A 9,562-nucleotide genomic window follows, 5' to 3' on the forward strand; every position below is an offset into this window, starting at 1 on the left:
GCCGCGGCCGAGCGCTCCTCGGCGTGCTGCTCGGCCTACAGGTCCTCAGCGAGGTCCTCGACTACTCCCTCGGGTTCATCTTCGGAGCTAACGCGTACGTCCCGGTGCCAAAGAGAAACGTTAGATTTTCTGCATAGGCATTAAAACAGTGCTATGTTTAATCCACCCAGGCCGCGACTGCGGGTGGAGAACGGCCACCTGTACATCGAGGGCCCGCGTAACATCACCATCTCTGCGCTGCAGAGCCTCAACATCCAGGGACAGGACATCGGCGCCGTGGTCAGATCGGTGAGTGCGCCGACCAAAGGGGCGGGCAGATGCTGCTGGCGCTGGCTGGTCTAACGCGGCTCACTCACTTACGCAGCTGCGGACGATCGGCCCGATGCTGGAGACGTTCCGCGAGTCGGGTTTCCGGAGCCGCGTCACAGACGTGCAAGTCCCGCAGCTCGTCCAGCAGATCGGCGACCTGGGCCACAAGGTCCAGCGGCTGGAGAAGGCCATGGAGAACACGGTGCGTACAGGGCAGGGCCTGCGAACGGGACACACGTGCCGCTCTCTGCTAGCGCGACCGGCTCACACCCCTTTTCTCGTGCTTGCAGACGTCCGCGCGGCCTGACGCTGGAGTCCTCACCACGATCAGCCGCAGGGTAAGGTTATGTTAGGCTACAGCTTAAGTACTCGGTTAGGATACCGAAGTCCTAGAAGCTTACCTTGCCTAAGTACTCGGGTACGTTTTGTAGGTCCTAGGTAAGTACATAAGTCTTAGGCTGGTTTAGCTTAGTTCTAGATTAGGTTACCTTAGTCTTCGGTTAGGTTACCTTTGTCCGAGGCCGGCCTGTTTCGCGCGCAACCAGAAAATTCCTTGCTTGGTTCAAGTAAGCTTGTACTGGAGTCTGCACAAGTGCAATTTTCACTTGGAACAATGCATAAATATTTTTAAAATAGGGTATTTCAATAGAGTTCGAAAAAGGTAGTAGGAGAACAGCAGGATCCGGAGAACTGAGGTGAAGATGGCGATGGGCACGGGGAGGAGTGGTGGGCTCCCCATTGAGAAGAGAAATTTGTTTGAAGGAAAAACCTTGATCTTGTGCTTACCCGAGTACAGATGTACTCGAATCGAGGAAGGTTTTTTCTGTGTGTGCTCCGCGACGCCCTCCCAACCCCACCCGCACTTGCCCGCAGTTGAGGACGGCGGAGCGCAAGGTGCGCGCCATTGAGCGGCTGCTGAACACCAACGAGTGCGCGAGCAACCCGTGCCTGCACGGCGGCTCGTGCGAGGACGCGTACAACGCGTTCGTGTGCCGCTGCCCGGCGGGCTGGGAGGGCGCGCTGTGCGAGGCGGACGTGGACGAGTGCGCGCGCCTGTCCGGCACGGGTCTGGGCTGCCAGGCGGGCTCCACCTGCCTCAACACGGCGGGCTCCTACCGCTGCCTGTGCCCGGCGGGCCGCTTCGGCCTGCACTGCGCGGACCAGGAGGCGTCGTGCGCGGCGGGGGCCGACCTCTGCGGCGGCCACGGCCTCTGCATCCCGGCGTCCGCGGCGGCGGGCGGCTACACCTGCCACTGCGACCCGGGCTGGCGGCTCGACCCGGCGACGCGCGCCTGCACCCAGGACGTGGACGAGTGCGCCGAGGCCAGGCCGCCCTGCTCGCACGACCCGGCCGTGCCGTGCCTCAACACGCCCGGCTCGTTCCGCTGCGGCTCGTGCCCGCCCGGCTACCTGGGCAACGGCTACTACTGCGCCGACGTGGACGAGTGCGCCACCAACAACGGCGGCTGCGCGGCCGGCGTCCAGTGCATCAACACGCGCGGCTCGAGCGCGTGCGGCGCCTGCCCGCCGGGCTTCCAGGGCGACGGCAGGACCTGCAGCTACCAGGGCGTGTGCCAGGTCGACAACGGCGGCTGCCACCCGCAGGCCCTGTGCATCAACCTGGCCGGTAAGGTTCCAGCGTGCGATAGCGATAGCATCGAGATGTCGAGGGCTATATCGATATGCTCCCGCTGCCGTGCTGCGATAGTTTGCTTATCGGCGTGGCATTATTCACGATATTATTGAGATCCAATGTCTCGGGAGTCAATGATTTTGATACTTTGGTCGATAGCGGATTTTATTAGGACAATAATTCCTCAAAAAAATCAGCTTACTTTCCTTCTTTCTCTTCCCGTGTGATACCTGCGTGTCTCATTAGGCTGCAAATGGGCAGTGGGAGAGCGCAGGCAGTGTGCTGAGGGGGCGCCACCCGTCACTTGCCACCACCGCCGTTGCGGATCCTGTTGAGAGGGACGCCGCCGTTCAGGGGTCCAGCTTGGCCGGCGGGCGGGCTGGCGCCCACCGGGACCACCTTGCTGCTGGCCTTCTTGGACCACGGCAGGTGGAACCCGGGAAGCGGCGAGCGCTCCGGTCGAACGAGAACCTCTTCGGCCGCACTGCCGCTCTAGAGGGGACACGAGAGAAGGAAAACACTGGTGAATCGAGATGCAGCGGAATACTTGTTAAACAGATATTTCAATTTGCACGGATCCACACGTGTCAATGTTTCAGCCCAACTTCGTCACTTTCGTAACTATTTTAGACATTTTCACTCAGTTCCCCTCCTAATGAAGTATTTATAATTGTTTTCGACGGTGGTTTTTATAATATCGCAATTGCCGATCAGATCCCCCAAACTTGTAAGGTCCTTACCTCAGCGAGCAGCACCGCGGCCACGACGACGACGGACATGAGCGCAATTTCTTGACGCATGGTTGTTCACAAAAATGTATACCAGACTTACGTACGAGGAGCCTGACTGACAAGCGACCGTTTTATACCCAAATACCTGTCGAAAACACAGACAGATCGTGCCTGTGTGCTCGTGTTGTCGTGGGTCTGCGGCGTGAGTACCCGATCACGAATATCAGATATGTCCAGTCATCAATCCTAACTTCGGACTAGCGCCATAATGTCGGACACTTTGCTGTTTTCTACTAATAAAGCCCCTAAATCGAAAACGGTTATCCAAAATATAGCTTCCGAAGGTTCGTTGGAACACTGAAAAATATCGCCGTAAATTTACAACATTTTTGTAAACTTAAATTATATTTTAAGTTGTAAATTTACGAGAGCAGATTTTTTCCTCGGCAATGGATTTTAAGTCGATACGTACTGCATGTATTTTTACGATTTCAAATTGTAATTTTACAACTTGCGTCAAGGAAAATTTTCCTGTAAACCTACCTACTGCTTTTCACAGTAAAAAGGTTAGACCTTCTAGAATCTAGATTTGAAGAAATATTTCCGATATCTAGCATACTGTTCTCTCAAAAAAATGCCAAACTTGCGCCATGAAAACGGACAATTTTTATACTGCTTTGCCAAAATATGGGGCTCTAAACGGTGGGTGATCGTACAATTTTCAGGTTGACATATGTGAAACTAGGACTCTTCACCTCCAAGATGACACAAGAAAATTTTGTTTATGTCACTTTTGTCAAGTTTGAGAAGCGATTTCCGAAAGTCCCCTAAATACAGACATAGGCTTTTACATGCAAAAGTGACTGTTGTCCAGATTAAAGGCACTCTAAAAGCGACCTTTAAGCAGTTCTGGCGGCTAAACTATACAAGATAAGAAAATTTCGACAGTAGGGTAAGGTCAAATTTTTCATGAAGTTTCTTTGCCCCCCAACAATTTTTCACTTTTCATGATTTATAACAGACTGTCCGTATTTAGGGCACTGGGGCTCTTAAACACGGACAGTGTTCTAGCGGGCTTCACAGGTACACCGTAGATGATAAAAAATCGTTCAAGGTGGTGGTAGGTGCGTCTTGGTCCGTAGATTTTACTGTTCCCACCGATTTTCAATATCATCAAAAGTACGGATTTCACAGGACTTTTTCGCTAAAAATCGTCCGGATTTAGGATCCATGACTGTACCCCAGTTTTCTTTTCTTGTTTCCTTTTGCTGCTTTTTAAAACATTCTCATACAAATGACCGTTATTCAGAATAAACCACCTTTAAAAAAAAACAAAACGAGGCAGACGTATATCACAAAATGAATGTGGTGCTTACGGAGTAAGCTCGTTCTTTAACTTAAACTATCGCCCTCGGATCATTCAAATCAAAAAGTGTGCCCATCATCTAACTCCCAAGTTCAGCTAGCCAATGCAAGGTCTCATATAGCTCCTGGAAGACAGGCAACATCTTGCCTCTAGTGCATACGTGCACTGCGGCGTTGCCTACCCCGATTATCACAGGGGCCGAGCTCTCGTAAGTTGTTGGGGACGAAGCTGAGCGCAGCGCGTTGGCGTGCCAAAACGACGACACTACAAGCTGCTGAAACTCTGTTGCAGGTTCCGGGATGGCGGTGACGTGCCAGTGCAAGCCGGGCTGGTCCGGGCCCGGGGTGGGGCCCAAGGGCTGCGCGCCGCTCAGCGCGTACCCGGACCCCGCCGGCACGCCCACGGGGCCGTGCGCCTCCGGCCCGTGCCAGCACGGCGGCTCGTGCACCAACTCGGCGGGCTCGTACACGTGCACCTGCGCGCCGGGCTTCCTCGGCCGGGACTGCGAGGTGCGCGCGCCCTGCTCCACCAGCCCGTGCCTCAACGGCGCCACGTGCCGCCCGTCCGGCCCCGACTCCTCGGCGTACACGTGCGACTGCCCGGACGGCTTCACCGGCACCAACTGCGAGAGCAGGCAGGAGGGTGAGTCCCACTTCCGGTGCCCATCTGAGATCGGGACCGGAGGTTGCAGAATCGGGTCGCCCGTCTGGTAGGGTTTGAATTTTTTCCGGAAAAGTTGGAAACATTTCCAGAATTTTTTTTTCTTCAGAAAAATCGTTTTAAGAAATGGCGAGAAAAATGGTATTCATCAGAGGGAAATGTGAAGACTTTTTTTTAAATCTTAAAAAGTATCCCAAAAATACTTTTTTTGTAGAATTCCAATCCTTATTCCGTTTCCGGCAGCCTGCGGCGGCTTCCTGCGGAGCCAGGAGGGCACGCTGCGCTTCCCGCACTCCAACAGCACCGGCGAGTACCCGCACGGCGTCAACTGCGGCTGGGTCATCGTCACCAACTCCACCCTCGTGCTCAACGTCACCTTCAAGTACTTCGACGTCGAGTTGAGCGCGCACTGCAGCTACGACTGGCTACAGGTACTGCACCACCGCGAGAGCTGGCGCGAGGCCGGGGCTGCCGGGCTACCGAATGCCAAACGGCGACGTCGGAACGGTATAGGAAACACCGTCCTGTTTACAGATCCACGACGGGCCCACGTCGGGTGCCCACCAGGTGGGCCGCTTCTGTGGCAACCAGCTGCCCAAGAAGGGCAACATCGTGTCGACGTCGCACACCCTGTACCTGTGGTTCCGCTCCGATCTCAACATCGGCAGCAGGGGCTTCGAGCTACACTGGACGTCCATTGCCCCAGGTGAGATTACCCCGTGTAGAAGCTGCTCCTTGCGGGCATCCCCAGCTATAGACCTCAGCCAGGCGCCTGCGACCGAACACAAAGAAACACTCGAGAAACGCCCTAGCTCCTAACCAGCCCTACTTAACTGTCACATGTCGGTGCCCGCAGTGTGCGGCGGCGAGATACAGTTCACGTCCCACGCCTCCGTGAGCTCGCCGGGGTCGCCGGGCATGTACCCACCCAACAGAGACTGCGTGTGGCACCTCCGCGTGCCCGAGAGCCAGAGGATCCAGCTGCACTTCTTCTCCATGCAGATCGAGTCGCACCCGAACTGCAGCTTCGACTACCTGGAGGTTGGTGTGGGGCGCTTAGCAACTCTAACGTTCACCAACTTGTGTGTTTTTTCATGTGTTTTTTTCCCTGATTTTTCCTGACTTTTCCTCGAATTTTCCCCCCTTTTTTTCGATTTTTTTTTGATGTGTACACTGAGTACCTCTCGGTGTTTGGCGCTGCGGGGTTGAGCGTCCGCGCCTTGACGCCTTCATGTGTCGTCTGCTCGGCTGCGCAGGTCCTGGACGGCTACGACTCGGAGCAGGTGCTGGCGCGCTACTGCAACTCCACCAGCCACCCGGCGCCGCTCACCTCCTCGAGCCACGAGCTGACGCTCCACTTCCACTCGGACGCCTTCCGGCAGGACGCCGGCTTCCAGATCGCGGCGGCGGCCATCGAGGGTTAGGGAATAGGGTGGCGATACCGCGCATGCTCTCGCGAAACTCGAGTGTCGTACAGTGCACCGAGTGTTCCTAACAATTGGTGACCAAATCGGAAATGGTCTTTCACAACATGACAACATCTTATGTGTAGTGCCCCTGTACTACTCAAAGAAAGAACTGCGTGCCTGTTTGACACTAGCGTTCCCAAGTGAGCCGTGTACAAGGGTGTCCCTCTGCCCCACGTCCCATAGACCCACGATGAGCACTGCTCGAGGGTCCGGGACCTGGCGGGGAGAGGGGAGTTGCCCCTGGCACACACCCTGCTTTCCCCAGCTTTCCCCCCTCGGCACTCGCTCAAAGGCCGCGCCCGCTGCCCGCAGGCACCCCCGGCTGCGGCGGCGTCTTCACGGACCCCGAGGGCACGCTGACGCCCCCGATGGACGGGGCGAGCTACCGCGACAACATGAACTGCGGCTGGAAGATACAGGTGCCGAAAAACGAGCGCCTCGTCATCGACTTCCCCGGCGAGTTTGCGCTCGAGGCGTCGACGGAGTGCGTGTTCGACAGGCTCGAGGTAGGCTACGCTGTGGTGCTAGTCCAGGTTGGCTGCTGGAACTCAGAGTTCTCAAACGGGTGGGTCCCTCTACCCGCACGCCAGGCGTGCGAGAGAGCGCGCACTACGAGCCGAGCCGATAGGTGACGCAGCCGGCTCGGCTCAGTGGGAGCAATGCAACTTTGAGCCTAAATTTCCAGCTAAATATGCGAAATAGAGTTGATTGGACGCACCGCTACGACAAAACGGGATAATGACAATAATGTGCAAAATAATATTTCAAAATTGTTTTCTGGTTTTTGTTTTCTTTTGAAAAATGCACCGTGAGCAGGAGAAATTCTTCTTCACTTCGTAGTTTCTTATAAATTTTGAATAAAATTTCAGTTTTAATTTTATGAAGCAAAACGCCTTTGTTCTAAAGAGCACACACTATGAGTAAATCTTCGATTCTACACTGAATAAAAAAGATATCGCGGTTAGAGCGGTTGATCCCCCACTTGCAACTTCCGCACGGTGCGGCGGGTAGCCCATACCCGTTCGACCCACCCGCCCCACCCGCAGTGGCGGGTCCAAAAGCAGCCGCAAGACCCACCCGTTTGAGAACTCTGGCTGGAACACCCGGGCCGTACAGTGTACGCCACTTACCGAGGGGGCAATAACTCCGGGAATCATGTGTACACCTGCCTGGGAATCATCAGGATAAAAATTAATCGAAACCAACAGAAAGCGCTTAAAGTAAGCAGGAAACTAGTGGAACTCGTACAAATTAGTCGAAATAAGCATTTTCTACCACTAGAAAACCTAAGGAATGAACATAAGTGGACGGGAATAACTGGGAATCAAAGATTTCGGGGATCGTGTGTACACATCAAAAGGGAGTTATTGCCCCTTCGCCACTTACTCACGTGGCCTTGCGCAGGTGTACGACGGCCCGAGCAGCGCCGCGCCCCTCCTGGGCAAGTACTGCGGCAACGACCGGCCGCCGCCGCTCTCCACCACGTCCAACACGGCCTACGTCGTCTTCGTCTCCGACCCGTCCTTCGCGCGCAGCGGCTTCACGCTGCACTACGAAGTTTGTAAGTGAAACAAGGAGGACCCCCGAGGGATACTTCTACTTCACAAAACAAAATAATCCGTGTAACAGCCTGCTGCAATTTTTTTTTGATAATTACCAAAATCAAAATTCAAATCAAGAAAAACATTTTTTTTAAAATCAAGCAAAATTGGTGTACGCTGAGTAGTACATAATAGGGAATCAAACGATGATCATTAGAATTTAACATGGGGCCCGACTTGATCATTAGTGATCCCACAGGATAGACTTGATCACCCCCCACCACCCCCAACGCAGACGCCCCGAGCGGAAAATCAATAGCCACCCAGCCAACCTCTTGGTCATAATGGCGCAACCTGTTGTTCAAGACATTGTCAGACACGGAATCGCTGCACGGGGCTTCTGCGTTGGGGGTGATGATGTATTGCACAACAGGTTGCGCCATCTTATGACTAAGAGGTTGGCTGGGTTGGCCTTGTGGCTATTGATTTTCTGTATAGGGCCTTTGTGTTGGGGGTGGTGGGGGGTGATCAAGTCTATCCTGTGGGATCACTAATGATCAAGTCGGGCCCATGTTGAATTCTAATGATCATCGTTTGATTCCCTATTATGTACTACTCGCTGGTATTTTAAGTTAAGTACTCCTCGAAGGACCCCTCCCTTTGCCTCGGGGAAATCGGTACAGTAGCAGAGCGCTCATGACGTATTGGTCCGCACGCAGTCTGCGGAGGCGTCTTCACCGAGGCGCAGGGGGTCATCACCTCGCCCTACTTCCCCGGCTCGTACCCGGCCGACCGGCGGTGCACGTACGAGATCCGGCTGCCGCCCAGGACGGCCGTCTCACTGCAGTTCCTAGACTTCGACGTGGAGCACAACAGCGCGCGCGGGGATTGCTACTACGACTACGTCGCGGTAAGGGCAGAATTTTCAAGTCGGACATTTTTTTAAAGTTTTGAAATATTTTTAGAAAAATGAACAAAAAAATAAGTCGAAAAAATGTCTAGAAATACTTTCCCGGAAAATTAAAACCCCTAGGAGTGACCGGAAGTCTCCCCCATCCAATGTTCATCGCTCTGGGTGTGTTGTCTCGCCTCAGGTGCGCGATGGTGACAACCGGAACTCCACCCTCCTCGGCACGTTCTGCGGCGAGAAGCCGGACCTGCCGGACCGGCCGCTGGTGTCCACCCACAACTACATGTTCATCGAGTTCAAGACGGACAGCTCGCTGAACCACGGCGGCTTCCGCGCCAACTACTCCGCCATCGACCTGGGTGAGTCCGGGGCCGTGCTCGGCTCGAACCAATAATGCTGGAACAAACAATTACAATAAGAACGCGTTTGGTGGCATGCCAGAGTGCGGCGGCATCCTGAAGGAGCGGCACGGCCTCATCGAGTCCCCGAGGGGGGCCGACGGCAACCACGGCAGCAACACCAAGTGCTCGTGGCTGCTGGTCGCGCCGCCCGGCTTCGTCGTCCAGCTCACCTTTGTCACGCTGGTCATGGAGAAGAGCACCGCCTGCAACGTGGACTACGTGGCGGTGTACGACAACAGCACCACTCCCGGCACGGGCGGGCTCCTGGGCAAGTAAGTCCCACGGCAACGCAGACCAAGCCCCCACCAAAGCACCGCAGCCCTTGGCAGGCGCATGACTCTGCACCCTCTGCTGCAGGTTCTGCGGCAGGACCGTGCCGCCCGTGCTGACCTCCACGGACACCGTCATGAGCGTGGTGTTCAAGACGGACGCGACTATCAACATGGAGGGCTTCACGGCCACCTACACCTTCCTGGACACCAGCAGAGGTGAGCCCTCCCCGTGCGCGGGCCGTCTGCGGAGTACTTGACCGTGACTGTGAC

The 9,562-nt window shown here is 55.2% G+C and overlaps 1 protein-coding gene across 1 annotated transcript in view; it reads left to right on the top strand.

The window, feature by feature from the left end:
* The window catches only part of LOC113217590 (cubilin-like), a gene marked incomplete at both ends in the record, with an annotated part of 23,858 nt that continues 14,296 nt past the window's right edge, over window positions 1-9,562 (top strand). Inside the window, 16 exon segments of the mRNA XM_052272002.1 lie at window positions 1-94; window positions 171-288; window positions 365-511; window positions 600-647; window positions 1,183-1,936; window positions 4,331-4,681; window positions 4,943-5,130; window positions 5,234-5,405; window positions 5,556-5,818; window positions 5,821-6,118; window positions 6,481-6,791; window positions 7,489-7,729; window positions 8,429-8,619; window positions 8,804-8,978; window positions 9,061-9,292; window positions 9,378-9,541. Of these exon segments, the coding sequence (XP_052127962.1) occupies window positions 1-94; window positions 171-288; window positions 365-511; window positions 600-647; window positions 1,183-1,936; window positions 4,331-4,681; window positions 4,943-5,130; window positions 5,234-5,405; window positions 5,556-5,818; window positions 5,821-6,118; window positions 6,481-6,791; window positions 7,489-7,729; window positions 8,429-8,619; window positions 8,804-8,978; window positions 9,061-9,292; window positions 9,378-9,541 (3,747 nt within the window).

Source organism: Frankliniella occidentalis, unplaced genomic scaffold (genome assembly GCF_000697945.3).
Source record: "Frankliniella occidentalis isolate FOCC.00 unplaced genomic scaffold, Focc_3.1 Scaffold183, whole genome shotgun sequence".
Taxonomy (NCBI): domain Eukaryota; kingdom Metazoa; phylum Arthropoda; class Insecta; order Thysanoptera; family Thripidae; genus Frankliniella; species Frankliniella occidentalis.